A 23,462-nucleotide genomic window follows, 5' to 3' on the forward strand; every position below is an offset into this window, starting at 1 on the left:
CTGAAGGCCAAGGCTATAACAAGGTTCAAAGAAAAACTAGATAAGTTCATGGAGGACAGGTCCATCAATGGCTATTAGCCAGGATGGGCAGGGATGGTGTCCCTAGCGTCTGTTTGCCAGAAGCTGGGAATGGACAACAGGGGATGGATCACTTGATGATTCCCTGTTGTGTTCATTCCCTCTGGGGCACCTGGCATTGGCCACTGTCAGAGGACAGGACATTGGGCTGGATGACCCAGTCTGGCTGCTCTTACGTTATGTTCTCCCCTCTCATACACACCAGCACCAGAGAAAAACTCCTTCTGCCTCAGCACCCACTAGCCTGGCTCTCTTTCCTCACTCACCTTCCCTGTCCTTTTGTCTTCCCATCTCCCTCTCTCTGCGCCCCCTCACCTTTCTCCGTCTCTCCCATTCTCCTCTCTTTGCCCCCTTTCCTTTCTTCCTCCCTCTCTTTCATCCTTTTCCTTCTCTCCTCTTTTTCTTTCCCTCCCTGTCTCCCCTCTTGCTCTTCACCACGTTTTCTCTCACGCACACAGCGTCACTTGCACACTACGCCCTTCCTGTGCTGTGACCGTGCCCGCAAAGGACAGGCCTGATGCCCTGTTGCCCATCCGTCGCTCCTCTATCCCCCTTGGAACCATGCTCCATTGCAGGCGAACCGTCACCTCAATTACATTCTCCTTCAGCGGCTCTTTTCTCCCCTTCTCCTTGCTGCTGGATGCTGTGGACTAGAAAAATCTATTATTACTCTCCAAATCATATCCAATATTTATCAGGGTAATTCTCCTGCTATCACCACCAATTGCACGCCTTAGCCACGGTACTAAATCTAGTTAGTGTGTCAGCTCTGGGAAGGTGGCTCGTCTGTCTCCCAGGTCTGGCTCGGCATAAGCCAGGTTGTCCCCAGGAGAGCCCGGCTTGCGGGAAGGGCAGCGGAGAAGGAGGAGTTGATCAGAGATGGTGGCAGGTGGCTCAGCGGCTGGTTGGTAGGGGTGGGTGGGTGCTACTCATCCCACCGCCTTGTACTGGGCTCAAGGCACAAAAAGTGGATCTGGATTTGGAACACCCAGGCTTCTGGAGTGTTTGGATTCTTCCCTTCTGGATGCCAGGGGCCAGATCCTTTGAGCACCCTCCACTTCTCATGGAAGCCAAGAGGGAGGCAGCACCTTGCCAAGACGGGGTTCTAGAAGAATGTGTTCTAGCTTCACGTCTCAAGGAGCCCTGTGGGCCAGGCGGTCAGCAGGGGCTATTCAGTGGGGTTATACAGCTTTACACCATTGGAGGATCTGCACGCTGAAGCTTTAGCCTAGAAGGCCCCAAGTTCACTCCCCACTGATAACATATGGTGGGGATTCATATGCCAACCCCTGTCATAGAGATGGTTTAAATGGAAATGGGAGGAGGGGGGTTGCTTCTCTGACATGGGTGACATGCTCCATGTCCTCGGTTACAGGCCCCAGATTCTCCAGTGGGATGAAGGCAAACACAGATCTGAAAAAAAAAGGGACTTCCTTCATTCTGCCGGGATGGCTGAGAGGTGCAAGAGCCACCCCTTCGTACTGCTAACCCTTTCACGGGCGGTCTCCCTAGCAGCTTCCATGCATAGCATCCCATTGGCACGTCAGTGCCGCAAAGCCTGGCCCAGGTGCATGGGGCAGCAGCGCTCAAAGGATCATTATTCATATCGCAGTAATGCCCAGAGGCTACACTGGAGGTCAGATTCCCGTGTGCTAGGCTCTGTACACGTAATGAGACCGTCCTGTCCTGCCTACCACCTCAGCGGGCGAGGCTGACAACGGAGAGTTTGACAGTGTGAAACTGATGCCCAGAGGGATGAAGTGACTCACCTAAGGTCATCCAGGGAGCCTGGGGGAGAGCTGGGAGCTGAATGCACATCTCCTGCATCCCAGTTCAGTTCCTTAGCCACAAACCATTGCTCTTCTCCAGGGGTTAGGTGAGCATTGTTCCTGGTTTTTCCAGGTCAGAAGAATGTCCTTGATGGGTGAGATGTTGTCAGGGTCCTCACTTGGGGTCTGTCTGGGGAGCGTGGCCTAGCAGTCACAGCCACAACTCCTGACTGCCAAGGGGGTTGTGGGGCGGGGAGCCTGGGCCCTCCCACATCACCAGGCTCTGACCCAGAGCCCTTTGGGTTACCAGTAGTCTGGCAACCAAGGCTCCTTAAGGCTGTCCTCCCTGGGCCTCATCTTAGTCCACGGTTCACGGGATACTTCCCTCTCTGGTTGTCTCTGGGGTGGGCCCTCCCCTCCCCTCCCTCAGGGAGAGCCCCTTTGGGCAGCTGTGTTAGAGCCTTTAGGCTTCCCACTGCTCTGCACTGTTGTAGCTGTGGGCTGCAGGTCTGCTCACCTCTGTCTCTGCCACCCAAATGAGCTAATTCCCTGCCTTTTAATTCCTCCAGCAGATGGAGCATTTGCTACAGGTGTGGCGGGGCGGAGCTGGCTGAGCCCAGAATAATCCCTTAACCTCCTTTTGCCCAGTGTGGGGTTTGTACACCCCATCGCAGATGTATAAATGGGAGTTAGTGTAAATTCATGACAAACTTAACATCGCTGATAGCGATGCTACGGATTCTCCACTCCCACTCACCCTGTCGATGGAAAAAACATGACCTTTTTTGGCACCAAAATGCCTCCAGATTGCACCTATTTTTAAAACCCTTTTTTGGGTCAGGCCTGGACAGCTTGGAGATTTCAACCCTCTCTCCAGCACATGCAACTCATTGCTGCGAGGGTAAAGAAAGAGCAGCGCGTTTCCTCTGCCAGAACCGATCAATCTGGCACCTGTCGTCATCATCAAACCAGCTATAAAATATTTAATTTCTTCATGATGAATTGGCAGATTGTTTGAAAGAGACAACAAGGAAACAAAGAAAAGGAAACAGACACTTGCAATCTGCAGTGCTGCTCTCTGCCAGACTGAGCGTCTGAAGCCAATGAAACGGAATTTGGTTTTCCACCTATGGTACCTGACAGGATTGTCCTTTAAGAAGAACCTGCCCTAAGCCTCAGGAAGTTTTAATGCAGCCTTAGCTTCACCACTGCCATCTTCCTCTACTTTTAATTCCAGGTTCCTCACAATAGATCTTAATTGGGTTGCACCTTGAAAAGAGTCTTTCTCCTCTGCTGTCCACACTGGAAAAGTTCTTATCTTCTGGAGGTGGTCTTAAAATCCCAGATCCTGAGTCACGTGGGTCTTCCCAGCCACTGGTGCTGATGCCCCAAGCTAGGTAGTTTTCCTCGCTGATGAGTTGATGGCTGCCATTTTGTACAACGCATAAGGGATTGACTGGGGGATCTCCAGAGCTGAGACCGTGAGCTGCTACAGCTTGAGCTGAAGCTACCTAGCTGGGGCTGTAATTGATTCACATCCTCTGCAGGTCAGGCACAGAGGGGGACCGATAACGCATGCTCACCAATGGGTTGCAATGAGATTCTGTGTTATGTCCTAGTAGGTCTCTGCTGCCCACCTCCCTTGGGATGTAACACCTGGACATGTGCTTGTAACCTGCTATGGAACTTGGGTAACGCTGAAGTCTGAGACTGCAGTTTGGAGCACTCCCAACTTCAGTGTGAGTTAGAGCACAGACATCTGTGCAGGAAGCAACGGGTGCTGTAGCAAAAGAATAAGCTGAGTCTCTGGGTTAAAGCACAGGAATGACAGTCAGGAGACATGGATTCTATTGCCGCACATTTCCTGGGTGACCTTGGGCAAGCTGCTTAACAGCACCATCCCCTATCTGGTGAGGCTATTTACCTCTCTCAAGGGGCTACGTGGTGGTTCTGGAACATTCTTCTCACAAAATCCCTGCTGTTTTCATAAAGCCCCAGCTCCTAGAGTCCTGTGATTATGGGAGAAGCTGATGTTTCATTAAAAAAAAGTCTATGTTCCCAAGGGACTTTGACACCTGAGGCGGGAAACCCAAATCCACCTCGACAAAAGGGGGAATTGAGCCTGGATCTCCTGCATGAGTGTCCTAACCCTTGGCTAAGGATTACAAGGTGGCCTGCTGCTACTGACAGCTCCAGGAGAGGGTTCATGGCTGTGTGCCTGAAATAATACACATGGTGGAATTAAGTTGTACGTCGATCATCATCATGGGTTTGCAATTAGGCAAAATGAGTTCCCGCAGCCTGGCTTATAAGCAAACTCTCCAAACCAAATGGGAAGAAACATTTCTATAAGCCACCGAAGCAGGTTCCACTGCTCTGCACCTGGCTGTTTTCGTACAAAGATGAGACAAAACCCAAGGCTGGTTTCTTAGTTCCGAAGCCACACGGCCCATCTTCCTATTAGCTCTGGATTCCTGTTTCATACACAAGATTTTTAAAGGAAAAAAAAACCCACCACATTGATCCCGGATCTAATCTCTCGTCAAAGGGTTTGAATGAGAATCAGCCTGTTTACCGCTAATGAAAGCAGCATTTCTCTCTGTCTGTGAGTGGAGCCAGTGGAACGTACCGTCCCCGTCGGAGACCACCAGATGTTCAGCGGCACGGGCAGTCCCGTTGCCTTCGCCCCACCATGGGCGAGCTCACAAAGCAGTCTGCTCCCTCTGTGCGATTGATCAGCACATTTTCCAGATACATAAGCAGGTAATTAGAAACCCAGCAGTTTATATGTGGATGATATTGGATTGTGCTATCTTAAGCTTCAGGACCACGGGAAGACTGCTCCCCCGCCTCTTATTGAAATGATATGATATGCAGCCAAAGGCAGGTGAGTGGATAGAGTGTGTGACGGGGAAGGAGCTGGAGTAGGACTCGGGGTGAGGATGGATTGAGGTCCCCAGTTCAGGAGAGTATCCAAGTAAATGATTAAGTTCCATTGGGATTTAAAGTTAAGCACATCCTTAGGTGCTTTCCCGAATAAGGCTTGAGAAAATAAGTTCCTGATCCTATTTGGCTGGTGTGTAGGAAGGTTATGAGCATGGTCTGGGTTATGATAGGTGTCTTCAGAGCAAACAATGCTACCACAGCAGAGACCAGGACCCCCTTGTGCTCTTGCTACACGCACACAAATTGCTGTCTCAGCAGAGAGGACGAGCGTTAAATGGATCATGCCTTCCCTTCTCACTCTCCACCCCAGGCCAGACTGATTGTGGGAGTCATAGAGTTTAAGACCAGAAGTGACCTCCCAATCATTCAGGTAGACCTCCTGTGCACCACACGCTTCTCAACATCACCCAGCCACCTCTACACCAGGCCTGACAACCAGAATTAGACCAAACGATTACAGCCCTCGGGAGACTCAGTTATGATAATAATTGGGTGCCAAAGACTGAAAAGAGGCAGGACTGAGGTGCACCAGTGCCTGGAAGGGTGGTCTGGGAAACCGGGATCTTCCTCCGGCTCAAAGTGCCCTATGAAAAAATATACGAGGGGTAAAAAAGAGAAAAAATATGAAGGGTCTGACTGCATTACCCTGGTCTTTGTGTTGTCACTGAGATCAGTGCACAGTGAGCGTAAAACCATATAATTCAGATCTACTAGCATGTTATGCCCACTTTGCACTGCTATAAATTAGGACTGGTTGGAAAATTTCCATCAAAACTGCTTGTGGACAGAAAATTGGGTTTTTGAGTAAACAGGATTTTTTGGGGGAGTGGGGCAGGGAAGTGACTGCTTTCTGCAGGACATTTTATTTTTTCATCGGAAAACCCAAACACCTGAAAAACAACCTGTGACGCATCCTGGGAGATCTAGGCTACCCAGGGTGGCTGATTTATAGTGGAGAATGGGGAGCATGAGGCTCCTGAACTACAACTCCCATGAGGCACCATGGTAGCATTTCTGAATTGGAATGTTATGGTTTTCAGTTAAAATATATAGGTACTCAATATGTTGCCAAAAAAGTCAAAATCTCTGTAAAAAGGGTAGGCAAAAATGATTTTTGATTGACATTTTCCATGGGAGGAAGCCATTTTCTGACCCATTCTAGTGTAAATGACTGCATGGCGGTTCTAATATAATGAAAAAACAGCCCTAAATTTCTGGTTGCAAAGAGTGCCTGGCCAGCTGAATCCAAAGCAGTGCACTGCAGACATGCAGCCTGAAACAAACAGCCCTTTTAATCCCTCCATTCATCTCTATGTGACAGTGCTGCTGACTCTTGTGATTTTTTCATGAGCCAATGCCATTTGGTGTTATCCTTAAAGTTTTAGCTCCTGGAGTCATGTGAACAGAGGAGTTGAATCTCAGCTTTCATTTGAAAGGAAAAGTGAAGTTAGCCCCCTATGGTTGTAGAGAAAAGCCTGAGCCCATTGTACTCAGAAGGCAAACAACCCCCACTCCCCTGCATTTAGCTGTCATGATTTTAAGTCAATCTCTTGATTTTTGAACACTTTGGAGTTAGCAATCCCAATGAGGAGGGTTTTAACACTGCAGATTGTCTGGGAGGACAATTTAAACAGTGCTGTTAAGGCAGGGGAAAGGGAAGACATGACCCATTTAAAGATCTCCACACACAAATGAAACCTCACAACAGGGGAAATTAAAGTTACTAGCTCAGGAAATCTTTGGTAGAGGTAGGAATTGAACCCTGCACCCTTGTCTAGCACCTGACCTACAAGACTATCCTTATCTAGCCCTGCTACTACCACTTCCCATAGCAAATTAACACTTCCCCTGTCAGATTATGGGTTTTGGAAGGTCTGTCCTCATGAGGCAATGATGCCAGCTAGCCAGTAGATGGCATTGTCCATCCCAAGTTTAGCTGCATACTTGGCCCAGCTGCGCTTGTTCCACTAGGAAGCAGCCCAGGAGGAAGCAGGTTGCAGGGCAGTGGCTGGTGGCTGGGCTAATTTGTAGGTGGCTTGGAGCACTTGTCGCCCCTGCACCGCACAGGTATGCTCTTCAGGGCGTGGGTGGCGCCAGGCAGGCAGGTGTGCCCTGTCTTTTGGGATGGACATTGCCTGGTGGGCGTTTCGACTCTGCGTTCCTGGGGCCAGGCACTGCGTTGCGTGTGCAGCGGCCAGCACGACAAGGTGGGGTCCACGTGCAACAGCAGCCGCAGGTGTGTTGCCGTCGGGTCCTCTGGCCTAGTTCTGCGGCTGTGCGTTCTGCCTCCACAGGCCCAAACGCTGCCTGAGTAAGGCCCTTCTCCTCTCCCGGAGCCATTGACGTCATGCCAGGAAAAGGCCACCCTGCCAGGCGATAACGTTTTATCCTTGGCTGCCCAATGGGTGTAAACGGCACCCGAGTCAGAAGCTGGCCACGGTGCAAGGCTGCAGACGAGCATCCGGGGTGCCAGGCTAGGGTGAGGGGGACCCCCAAGGGGCAGCGGGGCCTGTGGTACGCTCAGTGTCGTGGCTGTAGAGTACTGCAGGGGTGATTTGCTTGCAAAGGTGCTGGAACTACTGTGGCGGGGGGTGCCGCAGCCCCCCCTGGCTTGGAGCGGTTTCCATTATATCCAGGGTTTAGTGGCTCTCAGCACCTCCACTATAAAATTTGTCCCAGCGCCCATGTTTGCTTCTCTATAGGGGAGCGTCTCTGGGATTGCTTGGTTCTTTCTAACAGCGAGATGCCTTCAGAGGGCTTTAAATGTTTGCACCTAAAGGCTCCTGTCCTGCGACTGGCACCGTCTGAGAAGCTGAGCCATGAGGATGGAACAGGAGTGGGGGAGGCACAATGGGCCTTGGGGGCCGAGATCAGCAGCAGTAACAACAGCGAGTCATAGATTTTGAGTCAGGGGCGGGGAGGGAATCCTTATGATTATCTAGTCTGACCTCCTGCACAGCACAGGCCAGAGAAACCCACCCAGCCCAAACCCTTCCCTAGCCATCTGGGGGATGCAAAGGGACTGTACTGGTAGCTGGGGGAAATGGAGGCACAGAGCAGTTACAATAACTTCCCAAGCTCGCATGGTAGGTCAGTGGAGTGGGAGTGCAGCCTGGCCTCCTGGCTCCCCGCCCTGTGCTCTAACCCCTAGGCCAAGCTTCCTCTCATTGCTGCAGGATGGCAGAGTCACGCGGCCGGGCCCGTGGCACCGTTAACTCAGAGATGTGGTCTGATGGCACGGGAAGTGGAGGAGGAGTCCTTAGGAGACGAAACCGTGTAATCAGCCCAAGACAACAGAGCAGGCCTGTTGTGGAGTGGCCTTTCTTAGCGACAGAGCCTGCCCATAAGCCAAGGTTACTCCCATGTCCATTAAGGATCAGTTTCTCCTCTACCCAGAAGCCGCCACCTATTCCTACCTCGGGCTAAAGTCCTGGTTAAACAGACCTTGTAAACTGTGGCAGAACAAATTCCCTTTGGATGGATGTTGGCCCTGTCTGTTGGCTTGGTCCCCGTCCTTCCCTCAAATCCTGGGGGGTGGGTTGGGACACAGGAAAACTGGGCTTGGCAGAACATGAGTTTTATTTTTTGACCATTTCAGTGGATGATATCAATTCTCATTTTAAAGCATTTTTGATCGATTTTTAAATGTTCACAGTTACACCAAACGGTGGGGTTAAACCATTATATTTTTCTGTTTTTCTCCATTGAAATATTCACAGTTGTGGGAAATTAGCGGGGAGGGTCAGACAACGTGTGTGTGTGTGGGGGGGGCAGATAGTAATTAATTAATGACACCTGAAATTCAAAAAATTAAAGCGTAACCGTCGAAACCCAAATTGTCAACATCCCATGTCGAAATATACGAAGTAAAGCTCCTTAAATCACACTCCAATCAGATCCCAAGCAGCATGTCTGTGACTTTGCCTAGCTATACATTGTGACTGCTATTGACGGAAATATGTTTTTCCTGGGTTTGGTGTATACGGTGAAATGGACGTTTACCAACGTTTACTTCTAGCAATCTGAGCCTTCCAAGCCTAAGTAAAATACCCAGAGCAGAGCTCCTGGCAGGGCGAGTGATTGTGGGGACTGGGGGAGTGCTAAGAGTTAGGAGGAGACACTCCTGTGTCCCCAGGTAGCGCTTTGCCAGGCAAGAGGCCAGGCTGCCAGATGGTTCCTGGGCAGAAGCTGAGCGGAGAACTCAGCTGGCAGCCTGCCCTTGCTCCTCTGATTGGGGGTGGTTGGATCTTGCTGGCTCGCAGGGCAGGAGAGTGAGTTTTGTCGCTGCCTGCAGGTGAAATGCAGAGATCCAGCCCCATTGTCTCCCTCCCAGGGAAGGTGCTGCTGCCCAGTGCCTGGTGGCCAGCTCCAGGAGAGCTCTGGGCTGCAGCAGGAGAATGGACTGTGTAGGGCAGGGTGCTGGGAGAGACACTGAGGCAAGGGCCAGTTGTTAAGCTCACCCGTGCACATTCCCTTCTGCTCATGCATCAGTATCGCCGTGCTACATGCCGGGCTGGGGGGACGGCTGCACGGAGATGGAGCTGGGCTGGCAGAGGGTCTGCATGTCCAACAGGGCCCCTTGCACCTGGGGATCCTTCACAGTCCTCCTGCCCTGTGGGGTGAGTGCCATTGTTGGACACTGGGTTCCTGTAACAATAGCTCCCTCCCTGTCTGCAGCACGGGTGGGTTAGTAGGTTCCAGGACCATATGTTCTCCCCACTGCAGTCCTGCTCCTGTTCTCCCGGGTTCACGTGGGGCCCAATCCTGCAGTCACTGTACACCCAGAGTTTTGTTCTTGGAGGAACTCTTGAATCCTGGGGCCCTGGAAGGTATCATGGGAGCAGTGAGTGAGACCGGGAGGGCCAGTGGGGATTGGTAGTCAGGGCCGTGTCTCAGGGGATGCTGTGCAGGGGGCTGTGCAATGGGGAGGTGGTTTGCTCCCGATTTTGCAGAATAACTGCACCACCGCAGCTCCTCGGAGTCAGCGCGAGAAGGGAGGGGTCCGGGCTTGGGCAGGGGTCGTGTTAGTGCCCTGTGATCGCCGCCCCGAGAGAGCTAGGCCCCTGTTAGCGCAGTGGGTGGGTTAATGGAGGTGCCAAGGTGTGGTGGCTCCAGGGAGAAGGCTGCTGTGCCCTGGCACGGTGAGACATTCGCTCCTTTGCTGCCCCCCCCAGACACCCTGCAGAGCCTCAGCAGGCTGGGGGGGAGGATTAATAGAGGGCAGGCTTGGAGAGGAGAGGAAAGGGAAATGCAGAGAGCTGGGTAATGGCACCGTCTGAGCATTGTCTGCCATGAGCCGTCCTGTGAGAGGACATTCATTCCTCTCCTCCCGGCTCCCAGCACTGTCCCGGGCAGCCCCTCTGTCTCACCCAGCTGGGGCCGTGCTGGGAGCGCAAGTGGCTGCTGCCATCACTCATCTGGGCACTTTGCAGCTGTCACCCTGGGTGCTGTCAAGGTCCCGGCAATGGCACTTGTTAGCCTTGTTAATGAGCACTTTCTCCCAGGGCCCGTTATTAACACAGGAGACTCACTTAACTCCCTGGCTCGTCTCTCCCTGACATGAGTGGCGGAGCTGCCAGTGCTGCATCAGGGCTTATTAAGATGAGAGAAGGGCTGGTTGGGAAGTTTCCATCGCAACAAACTTTCCAACCCAAAATGAGGGCAAAACTTGGAGGACGTTTTTGAGCCCCCCCCCCCATACGGTTTCTGCCCGTCAGTTTCTTTCCTGGGGGATTCTGTTCCTGGAGTTGCCTTTTTGCTGGGTGGGAGGAAAGGTCTGGCTGGCTTTGCGGGAGGACTGTGCTCATTACACATCTGTTCGTAGATCCAGATGTTGAGCCTGGGTGGAGTTTGGCTGCTGTGAGCTGGTGGCTAAGAGAAGGACCCTTAATGTAATAAGGGAATCCTGGGGCAGCCTGGGTTAGCCCCGGAATCCCACTCCAGGCAAAGCCTCAGGGTCCCTGAAGGTTTTTAAAGGACCAATCACCTTCAGTAAGAGAGACCCCACCTGGGTTGCTTATGAAGAGCTCACTCTGCCATGTCTATGAAATGTACCTATTGAAACTCACGTCCTTGTGGTCCGTAGGCAGCCTCTTGACCAAGCGAGCCACCCTGGCCAAAGCAGGACAGTGCTAAGCTCATCTCATCTGGAGGCTCCATTTCACATCTCATCACACATCTGCCATGAGCCATCCGGTGTCTCCAACATCCACGTCAGGTCCCAGTTGATTCAGCTCATTGTAGGGAAAAGAGCCCGTTGGGCTATTGAAATCCCTTGTTTGTTTCAGGGCCATTTCTGGAGCTCCACTTCAGTTGGGTGTGAGAGCGATCTCTGCTGATGGTGAGCATGTCCTGTCTCTTCCACCTCCTCTGCCTTGTGCAGCTCTGCTCAGTTTTTTATATTGTCACCCACACAGCAGCTTAAAGACCTGCAGTGCCGACAGTGAAAGGATAACCCCCCAGTCAAGGCAGAGCAGAGGCGGGAATGCATTGCGGTGATGAATTCATTATGTGCGGCAATGACGGAGCGACAGCATGAGTGAACTGTCAGCTGGTGGCTGTATGGGTGGGTTTGTGGGTCACAGACCAGGCTGTAGTGCAAACTCCAGGTGAGATTTTCAGCTGTTTTGGGAATAGCATGAATGGTCTGCTGGTTCCCAGGGCTACTGGGCCTTGGACTAAAAGCAAGCGAGACCAGTTGGCAGACTCGAGTGGAGTGGAATTTCCCACCAGGGCAGAGAGGTCAGGAGCCAGATCAGGCTTTCTTCAAACCGGAGCCTTTGGGATGCAGCAAAATTGGGCAGGATATCAAAATCGGAAGGTGTCTGGCCCACTTCACACAAGAAAGAGGCTTCGCTAAACCTTTGCTGAAGCACCTGCAATCCCTAAGCTGAACCCTCTGCGGTTTTGCCGATTGCTGCTAGAAGTTCCCCAGAGCTGCGCTCCTGGGCCATCTCAGGGACACCCAGCATCTCATAGTTAGCAGCTGCCTCCTTTTAAGGCAGGGTCACCTAGACTGTGCTGAGAGAAGCAAGGCCGTGCTGGCCAATTGCCCAGCGCATGGGACGTGCATCCAAGCTTGCAGTCCCCCTCATCCAGCCATAGAGATGACAAGCCCCCAGCACACGAGGCAGCCAGACTTCTCTGCTCCAAATGGAGCATCGTCGGCTGGGACCTGACATCTCTGGGGCCCAGATGGTAGGACTCTCTGGGCTGCATTTGGCTGCCTCGGGGGGAGGGGGATGACTGCCAGGTGGGATCAGGGAAGCCCCGTGCTACAGTCAAACTCCAGGAGACTAGGGACCTGGGGAAGCAGAAACCTGGAAGGTTCTTACAGTGGTTGATTCCTTCTTCGCTCCTTCACTCCGCTGAGCCTGAAGCTTGCTGTGGTGTGCGTGCTACGGCCACACGATGGCACTGCAGGGCCACGGAAGGGCTCGGGGTGTCTCTGCAGCCCATTTGTCTGGCAGGATCAAGCTTCTTAACCCTTGGCAGGAGGCAAAAAGCTGCTGCAACTCCCTGGGGCCAGCTGAGTTCCCAGGGGAAAGCGTGGGTGGGTGGGGTGGCACAGAGGTGAAGGTGGCCTTGCAGTGAGGACAGAGCCACGGGTCCTTTTGCGCTGCCCGCCCTGCTCTGCATCAGTGCCTGCTGTGCAGGGTGTATTTTCGCAGCGACGCGTGTGGGTACATTGGTGCGGCTATGCCCGGATGGGCCAGGCTTCTTTTCACGGGCGGAACGGGTGTGTGCATCAAGGCTAGCGGTGGAGGAATATTTTCACTGACGGGGAGTGTGTGCGTGTGCATGGGTCCATGCCACATGTGCCTAGTTGTGCCAGACATCTTTTCGCAGGCTGAGCGGGTGTGTGTATTAGCATCGGGTGTGGGAAGATGATGTTCATGGAAGGTGTGTGAGTGGGCGGATGCAGCATTGCCAGGGATCCCTGGCAGGTTCTCAGAGGGGTTGGTACGTGGAGACAGGTCCATTCTCTCTCCTCCAGGAGAGGAAAACAGCTTTGGAATTGCAAGAGGAAGTTGAATTATGTCTCAGCTCAGGTATAAACCAGCTCGGGTATGTCAGCCCCACCTCTGCTTGCAGCGTAACCAGGCCCGTAGAGAGGTGGAGGGAGAGAATTGTTGCATTTTTCAGGTGTCCTCCTCCTCAGCTGCGTTCCGCCTTGCGGCATGCAGCGCTGTGTGTTTGTTGTTAAATGCAGTTGATTGATTTTTCTCTCTCTTCTTTTGTGCTGGTTTATTTTAATATAAATAGATTTTTTTTTTAAACCAAAGTGATGCTGGTATGTCTCCTCCATCCCCTGCCCCAGCGGTGGATGGTTTTGATGCTTATTGGAATGGTTTTAATTTGTTTTCTGCTTGTCCTGCTGTGCTGAAATGTGAGGGACAATCTTTCGAGAAGTTGATTTTTCTATCTGTGTGCAGCGAGAGATGGCTGGGGTGGGGGGCGGTGGAGGCTAGAGGAGTGGAGTCAGACTGGATGTGTCATCATTTACTAGCCTATTCTTGCAAGGATGCAATAGCTGGTGTAAAAAAATCCCCGTGTACCTCACCTACTCAGTTACTGCTAGAAGACCATACCGATTTGTTTCGCTCTTTCTCCAGCATGACACTGGAGAGCAGCACACAACCTCAGGCCCTGGGATTTTTGATAGGCTGGCGGTGAATCAGAACAGCACCTCGCCCCCGGGGATCTCAAAGTAAGTTTCCAGCCCTTAGTTGAGCTAGGCAGGATATCATTGTTATGGCCGTTTTGCGGATGGGGAAACCGAGGCACAGAGTGGGACGGTGATTTGCCCAGGGTTAGATCGGGTGAGAGCAGAGGGAGGAATAGAAGCCAGGAGCTCTGATTTCCATTCCAGGAGAGGAAGGCTGGTCCAGGGGTTAGGGCATGAGTCTGGGACTTCAGAGATCCCGGTCCAGTTCTCTGCTCTGCCATGGGCTTCATGTGTGACCTTGGGCAAGTCACGTTGTGCCTCAGTGCCCCCTCGGTGAGATGGGGATAACAGCCCGGCCCTCTCTGGCAGTGGTGTTCTGAGCAGTCTTACGACGCGCTCAGATACTCAGGAAACAGGGACTATGTAGGCACCTCCTTAAATCAGTTGCCCAACTTTAACCTGGAGACCGCGTTGCCACCGAATGCAGCCAGGGAAGACAGAGAATACTCTCCAAAGGGCTGGCGATGAGGCAGTTGTGTGCCGGGGACAGCACAGAGGCTTGCCACGGGCTGCGATGGGCGAGTCGCTCAAGCCCTGTGTGGGGCGACAGCTGCATTCCAGCGCTGGGAGCCTTCCACAAAGAGCTCTGTGGTCCGGAGACACACTAGTCTAGAGCCGTCAATGTGATCTGAGCTGCTGGGCTGGCCCATGAGGAGACGCAGGCGTCCGGACAGGACCACGAAGGCCCGTGAAGACACTTTGTCTCGCACCTGGACCTGAACTGGGGGCCACTGTGCTGCAAGAAGAGAGGGGTAACGGGCTCTGTATGAACTGTGCCAATAGCTAGCCTGGCCGTCATGTGCCGCACTCGCCGAAATGCTCGAGGGGCTGCAGGGAGAGCTGCACCGCATTGCAGCAACCCAGTGGCGAGAAGGTAAACGCTTGGGGGACTGGCGGGGGCCCATGCTTTAGAGAGAAGGCCGTTCTCTCTGGCTCCATCCTCCCCTGTACCAGTAGGATACGGGGCCGATCGGGGCGTGTGCAGGAATTCAAATTTGACTGCTTTGGAGGGGCACGTTAAACACATGCATATTATACACATTAAACCATATCCACACGTACATCATTTGCATAGAAATAAACAGCAGTACGCTCACCATTTCAATGAAAATCCACGTGCTGTGGAGCCATCTGAATACATATATCCACAAGAACTTGGCTGTGGCGGGGTCACAGAGCACCTCCAGCCCCGGGGCTGCGGCGGGGGGAGAGAGAGAGAGAGCTGGGCCTGGAAAAGTTCTGGGCCCCGGCCGCAGCCCTGTGGCCAGGGGAGCTCTCCCTCTCTCCCTGCCCTGGCTTGGGGCTGGAGGAGTTGTCAGCGCTTGCCACTGCCCTGGGACCGGAGGAGCTCTGTGCCCCCTGTGATTATTTGGGGGCCCATGCTTCTGCTTGCCCCTGAGGCCGATGGCCCTCATGTCCTGACCCTTGGCTGAAATTGAGTGACATATTCTGCCAGACTCTGGCCAGTTTGTCTCCTTTTTGTTCAGCACAGCAGACCTCTGCAATACAGCTGTGGAGACGTACCAACTCCCATCAGGACGGCAAGCTCATCGAGGCAGGGACCGTGCCTTCCTCTGTGTGTGTGTGTGTGTGTGTGCAGCACCGGGCACAACCGAGCCTCCAGTCTGAGTGGGACCTCTGGGCTCTGTTGCGATGCAAACCAAGAATAATTCGGAAAAGTTGAAAGCATCTTTGGGTGCCTGCAGTGCGAACAGCGTGTCAGAGACCCTTGTTTCTGAGAAAATGTGCATTCCAAGGGAAACCTAGACAGCTTGAGCCTAATGGTTAGAGAGAAGGCCCAATCCAAACCCCACTGTCAGTGCAGAGGCTCCCATCGATTTCAGTGGGCCAAATGTCCAGTTTAAGGAATAAGGACCTTTCTAAATAAGGAACACCCGACGACTGTTCTTTCAGGCTGATTTCGCTGCTCTGTGCTTAGGGCCAGGTTTGCAAGGGCTCGACACCCACAATTAGAACCAGATTTTTAAGAGAGCTCGGCTCCCATTGAGCCACTTAAACCTGGGCCAGGTTTTCTACAGCGTCCAGTACTAGAACTGGGTGACTCACAAACTTTTAATTTCACCAGCAATTCCAAAAAAAAATGTGGGGATAAAAATTCCGGTTGAACGAAAAAGTTCATTTAGATTTTGAGTTTTTTTTAAAAAAGAAATGTTTCTGAATTTTTTAAACAAAATTGAAAGAAATAGCAAAACAAAAAGGGAACCAAAAATTCAAAACATTTCAACTTTTTTTTGGAGGGGGTGGGAATTTTTTCCCCTCCCTGAATAATTTGGTGGAACTGATACGAATTTGCAAAATGTTGTGGTGTCGCCAACTCTGCATTGTTTGCCAAAAAAGTGTTTCTCCTGAAAAATGTCCAGCTTTACTGGGCACCCAGCACCCTCTGGGCTCGTGAGGAAAAAAGGGCCACTTTTTTGATGCCTAAATGGGAACAGCTGAGCTCTGCAAAATTTGGTCCTCAATCCATATACATGGAATTAAAAAAAAAAAAAGTTTTGTTTTTTTTAAAGGGACAGTCTTTTTGTTTTTGTTTGTGGTGGTTTCTGGGGTGAGGGCGGGAGGTGCCTTCTGTGTATGCTTGAAGATAATTGCTTTTGCTAAATTATTTCTCTCTCTTTTTTAAATATATATCTGGGCGGCTGTACAGTTTACATTTCCTGCTGCAGTGACAAATATGTTAATTAAAAGGGAGGAAAAAAACAAACAAAACACAAACGAAAACGCCTTTATGAAAATAAACCTGGGCCCAGCACCTGCTGGTGGAGCGCTGGAGAAAGAGACAGACTTTTCCCCAGACAGGCGGTAGCTTGCTTTTTTTTTTTTTTTTAATACTGTTTTACTACATACTAGGAAGCAGCCTGTGCTGAACACCTCGCTTCTTGAGAGCTATGAAGCTCGGCTGCATCTCTCTGAAGCCAGGAAAGGCGACTTCTTGACCTGTCTGACCTCCATGTTCTGTGGAGCCATTAATGTGTTGAAGTCACCGAGTGTGGGACTGAGGTCTGAGTGTGCTGTCGTATTGTATTGCTAGAGAACTCAATAAGGCTTTGAGGCACTGAGTCACTGGCCCCTTTCTACAGAGAGCGGGGAATGGTGTATTCTGCTCTGAGCACGGCATTGCTGGGAACGTATCCCCTGACCGGAATGGCAACATAACCGGTCAGACTGGGGCGGATGGGAGGGGGTGATGGCATTGGCTTGAGGGAAGATGAAAGCAGCTAGACCCCGATCTTGCAAGGAGCTCCCTGCAGCACAGTCCCCTGTGCCTGTGCAGAGCCCCTTACGGGGTAGTGATGCTCCACATGAGTGCGGCGGGGTGCGGGAGCATCCTGAAAGCAGCTCCTTGCAGGGTCAAGGCGGCGATGGGACCGTAATGGCCGGCAGAGATTGGATGGGTTTGAACAAGCAGGAGGGAGAGGAATCATTAGGGTGCTACACTAGCTGTGCTTAGACTGTAAGTTCCTTGGGGCAGGGGCTGTCTTTGTTCTGGATTTGTACAGCACCTAGCGCCATGGGGCCTTGGTCCACGACTCGGGCTCCTAGGCTGTACCGTAATGATTATATTTATTCCTTCTAAAGGGGGAATATGTAGAGTGAATAAGGAAGGGTGGGCAAGTCACTGCCCTTCCCCCCCACGCACGTGGCAGACCATCTTCAATCAGCCTCGGCCACATTGCCAGGAGCACCCAGTGGGCACCCCCCTCCCTCTCCCCAGTTGCCAGGCTGGTTGCCGTGGGAAGAACCCATCCGGCAGAACAGGGGAGAGGAGCTGACCCAGGGGAAGGAGTTGAAAACCCCAGCAGCTCTCTTCCCCCGAGAGTGACCAGGACCCCAAAACCACAGCCCTCTGCACGGGACTGGGGAGGGGGGCCCCTTTAGGCCAGCATAGGCAGGAAACTAGATGCCTTCCCCCAGTGAATGCATCCCCTCTTTCTGTCCCTGCAGGGAGGAAGGAGAGGGCCGGGCTCCAGCGGATCTCAGACGGGCTCACGTAGGGTGTGTCTACACGGCAGCTGGGAGCAAGCCTAGGGAGACAGACTCGCACTAGCAGGGCTCGAGCTAGTGTGCTAAAGGAGCAGTATGGATGCTCTGGCACTGGTGGAGGCAGGGTGGCCACTCCCAAGTACCTGGCATACCGGCCGTTCCGGTACTTCAGGAACGGTGGGAGGCCGCCCCTGCCGGCGTGACCCCCCCCCTTCCCCTTGGTGTGATCTCGCACACACGGTGCGTGCCGTGCAGGATGCCGTTTTGAAGAGCTCCCCGCCCTGTCCCCACCAGCGTGACCTCGCACGAACAGTATGTGCAAGATCACGCCGGCAGAGTGGCGCACTATTCAGTAGGGTGTCCCCGGTCTGATACAGGGCAAAGCCACATCCGGTTTGCCTTAGTACCGGACAGGCTCCTGGCGCATAAGCTGTGGACCGTAGTGGCACCCGGCACCCAGCAGGGAGGTTCCGCAGGGTCAGAGTCCCCCCAGATAGTTCTGGGCTGGGGAGAGTCAGGGCACTGCTGCCAGGCAGGATCTGCGCAGCCAGGCTGCCCTGAGAGGGGGCGTGAGAGAGGGAAGGGCGAGAGGAATCGCCGTACTCAGCGTTATGCCTGCTGACTGTAGTGACAGACAGGTACCTTTCGTCAGCTCTTCACTCCGCTTCGCCCTGCAGAACGCGCACAGCTGCAGGCGAGTGAGACGGAGATTAGTCCAGCCCGTGCCGTGACGACAGACCTGGGTACTAAGGCCATGTCAGTTATATGTCTGCACCCCCCATGCAGGTGATGGCACTGCACAGGTGTCATCGGGGGCTTAATTTGAGGGCAGTGATGCGCAGTCTGGTCTCCAGCCCCTGGTGGTGATCCAGGAGAAGGGAAGATCCCAGTTTGGTTGGTTGATTTCTCCCTCTCCCCCCCTTATTTTTTTTTTAAATGAGCAACTTTTGACCTGTGACTGACCGATAAAGAAACACAGATGCTCAGTCAGTTCTGAGCGGCCCTTAACCAGAGCTGAGCTGCAGGAGCACAATTCAGATCAGTTTGCTGGGGGCTGTTTGCCCATCCCCTTCACGTGAGGCATCTCAGACTCCTGGCAAGGAGGCACTTAACCTTCCTTCTTTGAAACGATTACCTCTCACTGACGCCTTCCGAAGCAAACGCCCCCCTGCACCTGGACCGGACGGATGCCCCAAAGAGCTGGTTTTGCCCCAGAAAATCAGCCTCGCGAGGCCCGGTTCCAGCCGCCGAGAAGGGGGATGAATTTAAGGCACCGTCAGTTACAAGCTGCCGCTTTCTCCTGCTGTGCTTGAGTTTGTATCACCTGCTCAACGGGGCTAATTAGGTGATGGCCATCAGATGGAGGAAGCGGAGCTCTTCCTTCCTGCGCCGTCCCTTGAAGAGAGGGAGTGCCTCATTGCGGCTTTCCCGGCCTGAGCTCGCGCGTGTCTGCTCCAGCCGCATCGCTGGCCCTGTATAATTAAGGCTGTCAGTCAAGCTCAGAGGCCTAAACGCTGCAAACTCTGCGGCTTGCTGGGATTGCTCACAGAACTGCCTTGCGTTGCAGGCAAAGGCGCCATGCCCTCTGCTCTTGGGAGGGAAGTATTATCATCATCGGCGGAGCAAGCTTCGGGGCCATGGGGAGAAAAATTCACCTCTTGGCAGCGGTTAGGTTACTCCTGTTGGTGACGTCCCCTTTCACTGTGTCGTTTTAGGGTAACTTAAAAACAACATCCCCTTCCAATCCACCCGCCCCATGCCCGGCGTGCATGGAACAGCCCAAAGCAAAAGGGAGGTGGATGAGTCTTTCGACACGGCCTTTCTTCCATTTACTTGGGGAATCTCAGCAGGGGCTGAAGCAGAGTGAGGCGTGTCCCAGAGACTCGATTGCTAGACATTACCCGGAATGCCGGGTCAGTGTAGCCAGGGCAAACGCAGGCAGCTGTCCCACGGGCGCTTGAGAAGGACCCCTGCCTATCGTTCTGTGCAGAGTCTAATGTCTCGGTTCACCAGTCCTTTTGATTGATGAATTGATGGGTCACCTCTGTTGGTTTTCTTTGCAGGCCGGGAACGCGGGAGCCGCCGATATGAATCTTGAGGGACTCGTGTGCTCCAAATCTCAGTGCAGATTCGCCTTTGTCATTCTCAAGAAGCTGTGGAAAGTGCTGATGCTTCTGCTGAGTGTGGGTAAGAGAGCTTGAGTCCTGCCATCCCGTCTCCCCGCCCCACTTGTTATTTGCGTGTGGTCACCAGGATCAAAGCCCCACCGTGCTGGGCACTATATAGTGAGAGACAGCCCGTGCCCTGAAGAGCTTGCACTTTAAATAGACAGGACCCAACAGCTGAGTGTGGCAAAGGGGGTAGAAGGGACGAGGGTGGGTGGAGCATGGTGGTGGTAACAGGAAATGTGGTTACATAGATCAGCTACCTGCAGAGCTAAATAGCTTCAGAAAGTTTGATGTCTGTGAGATCTGTGGAACCACCTCTACTCCTGGCGAAGCAGAACAGGCCTGAGGCTCCTCTGGCTCACACCGGGTTTACAGCAGCGTGATGGGAATGAGTATGTGGAGAATCAGGCCCAAAGATGTCGGACGGGATGGAGAATGGTGCAGTGTGCACCAGCCCTTTGCCATGGTCCGAGCCAAGGGCTGGAGTCCGCAGTCCGTACGCACAGTGGGGAACATTTACTCCCATGAATCCTTTGACTTCAGGGGGACACTTGCGTGGGTGAGTGCTCCCGGGGGGAGTCAGGTCTCAGCCATGTGGCCCTAACGTGCTGCTAGTCAAGTTTGCGCCTGCATATTTCTCAGCCGGTCGTGCTTTTCCAAACCAAGCACCCCATCTTGCGAAGACTTCCTAGCATTTACTACTGCGAGCAATGATGCTTTCCTCAGTGGAACTACTCCCAGTTGTAAGCACTGAACCTGGTAAAGCTGCAGTTCTTGGGCAGGACTGTGTATATTCTCAGATCTAGGTTATTTTTTAGAAAATTGAGTCACTGGAGCTGTATTTGCCCGTGCGGTGGGGAAGAAGGGCTTCTGATTTTTTTTTTTTAAATGTGAAAATCTTCTGTATTGTTTCCCACACTTCGCTCAAAACAATCGTGGAATTTCACTGTATTCTCCTCCCAAAATGTTACCTTTGTGCTGTGAAAGACTATGGATAATTTCACTCCAAGTTGTAACTTTTTCAAAATTGTAAGTACCTGAAAACAGCAGCATAGGCCGTGCAGTAGCATGATCTCTGTTCAGTAGACCCCTGTATTCATGAGGAGCTTTCTGCAGGTTTAGAGTTAGAATGTGTACGTGTGTGGGTGCAAGTAGGGTGACCAGACAGCAAGTGTGAAAAATCAGGATGGGGTGGGGGATAGTAGGTGGCTACGTAAGACAAAGCCCCGAATATTGTGACTGTCCATATAAAATCAGGCTATCTGGTCACCCTCGTGGATCGGTGGGTGGTCCAGTGAAATCCACCAGGAGGACCAGTGCTTGTGAACCCCTTCTGCAAAGTAAGGCAGTCCTCTTTTCACTAGAAAGGCTGGTTGTTTGTCTTGGGAAAATCATTGCAGCTTCCGGGCTAAAAATGCATCCATTAGACCTTCAGTTTGAAAGAAGTCCTCCTGGTGCTCAGTAGTTTGATGACTGTTGTGTTGTTTGATATGGGGCATTATGAGAAAAGTCAAATTAAAATCTTTTGTTTTACAATCAAAATTGTGCTTAATAAATAGGGTTTTTTTTTAAAAAATCTGAAAATCCATATACCACTTGACTCATTTGCAGATGATTTACAGCCAGCTTTGTAAAGATTCCTGGAGGAATTTTGCTCAGCAGAAGGCTGGCTGGGTTGTCAAAGATCTCGATGTTTTTACACTCAAGATCTGTGAAAGCCATGGGTGAAATCGTGGCCTCACTGAAATCAATGGCAAAACTCCCATTGACTTCAACGGAACCAGGATTTCATGTGGATTTCCCACGTGGAAGTCATGGCTGTGACACACATGCAGCCTTATAGACAAGTTCTCCCCAAATGGCCTGCGGGTTTTGGTGCCCATCGTTATATATACACACCCGCCCACCCCAGAGCCTGAGTTTTAGGAGCACCGAGCCCATGCTCTGTTCTGGCTTCTTGCTCATCACTGTGGTAGCTGAGTGTCTCTGTGATGTCCTGCTGTCTCCCCAATGCACTTCAGCCGCTCTTCCTGAAACCAGGCCCTGGGTGTCTAAAGCTCGGTACCAAACACTCCAAATTAGCTTCGTCAGCCTGGGAACACCTGCGCTGGGCCATTTGCTCCTGCTGAGCTGATGTAACAACAGCCCCCGGCGACATCCTCCGGAGATGGCCTTAGTGTCTTTGCTACCCACTCTCACAAATGCAACCGACTCTTGGCCACCACGATCGAACAGCAAGGCCTGTGACCGTGTTTGCTAGGCCTTTTCCCTGACATCTATCCCTGTGCTGCTCAGTTCCCCTAGGCCTGGCTTGATGGGGGCAGGGGCGTTCTGCTGGGGAGGACACGTCTCTTGGTAACTGCAGGCTCTGTGGCAGTGCTGAGCTAACAAGAGAACCATGGGCTCCAACAGAAGGCGAGAAGCAGCCAGCTCCACTGCAGGTTGATATCCTGGCTGGGTGCAGCTTTCTCCATTAGATCTCACCTGCTCTGGAGCTTACTCTGGAGGCAGAGGTGGAGTATTTGGGGCTGGCAGGCACCTGGGAGACACTGCTACTCAGTGTCCCGCTCTCCCACATTCCTTAGGTTCCTTTGGGAGCACAATTCATGTTTGCCAGGCCCTAGGCTCAGCTTTTTACAATGGGGAGCCACGTGGTCCCGGGGACCTGAACCTGAGCGGCCCTTTGGTTCTCATTTCTACAGCGAGTCCAAATGAGTTCAGACCCCTGCAGAGACTGCTACCCCTTCAGGGAGCCATGCACCCAGAGGGTATTCTCAGGGAGGCAGTGCAGCCTTTTCACAAGGTGGCATTGATTAGCCAGCTGGAATACAGCATCAGAGCATGCTCAGGTTAACAAGCATGGGGAAGCCAAGCCTATGGCGGCGTGGGACAGCTGCTTCTGCCTGTACACCATGTTCCATGCTCTCCTAGAATCCGTCTCGGCTCGCTCGCCCTCTCGCTGGCCCAGTGTCTCTGTCTTTACAGCAGCAGCCTTAAGACACCTCGCTCCTTTGTGTCCAGCCGCAGCCATGCTGTGCGCCCTCTCGCGGGCTGCCAGGCGTGCAAAGGGAATTTTCGGTGGCTGAAGATGCCTCTGCCTCTGCAGGACCTTCCACGCATATGGGTGGATTCCAGCTGGACGTATCTGGTTCCAGCCCGGACAGGCCTCTTGCCTTTGTGATATCCAGCTATGCCCCGCTCCCCCTTTATACTCAGTAGGTAAACTGAGTCACACGCACTGTCCATAAAAATATTACACACAATTTCCCCTTCTCCACCCAGGGCTGGACAGAGGGTGATGTGAGGTTGTGCCTGCCCCTTGCCTTCCGATGGGGCTGGGAACGGCTGTGTTGAGGGGGCCGGGACAGCAGTGTCTGTCCCCCTTCATTGGATCCCCCCTGTGGCTGCCCTCCCTCACCTCTTCTGCTCCCCCATCCTTCCTACTTAGAGGATGTGCCCCCTCCTTTCCTGCTGATGGATGGGAGATAACGGGGAGGCTTGATTCCCCTCCCCAGCTGGTGTGTGAACAAGTGCTAGTGCTTGCACTGATACCTTTAATGGAATGGAGGAGACGGGATGAAATGAGGGGAATTCCCCGCCCCCCCCCAATCCCTGTCTCTACACCCAACTCTTCAGGGTCTCCTTGTCTCCTTATTTCTGGCCATGCTCCAGTGCAGTATCAGATACTCCTCACACCTGAGCCTGTATCCTGCCCTTTGAGGGGGCGGACTGGCTGCTTTCCCCTCTATCTGCAGCTTCGTGCATCTC

General features: G+C 52.7%; 1 protein-coding gene across 5 annotated transcripts in view; it reads left to right on the forward strand.

Annotated features, from left to right (window-relative positions):
- Positions 1-23,462, forward strand: part of LOC120386604 (CMP-N-acetylneuraminate-beta-galactosamide-alpha-2,3-sialyltransferase 4-like) — a 96,572-nt gene that overhangs the window by 62,037 nt on the left and 11,073 nt on the right. For 3 of the 5 annotated variants that reach the window (XM_039506023.1, XM_039506025.1, XM_039506024.1), the window contains exon 3: positions 19,590-19,713. In XM_039506023.1, coding sequence (XP_039361957.1) covers positions 19,614-19,713 — 100 coding nt within the window. In that variant the 5' untranslated portion in view covers positions 19,590-19,613. Of the gene's footprint in view, positions 1-6,766; positions 6,861-7,008; positions 7,030-19,589; positions 19,714-23,462 lie in introns of those variants that run through there. The other 2 variants (XM_039506026.1, XM_039506027.1) reach the window with 2 other exon arrangements.

This window comes from Mauremys reevesii, linkage group 19 (genome assembly GCF_016161935.1).
Source record: "Mauremys reevesii isolate NIE-2019 linkage group 19, ASM1616193v1, whole genome shotgun sequence".
NCBI classification, from domain to species: domain Eukaryota; kingdom Metazoa; phylum Chordata; order Testudines; family Geoemydidae; genus Mauremys; species Mauremys reevesii.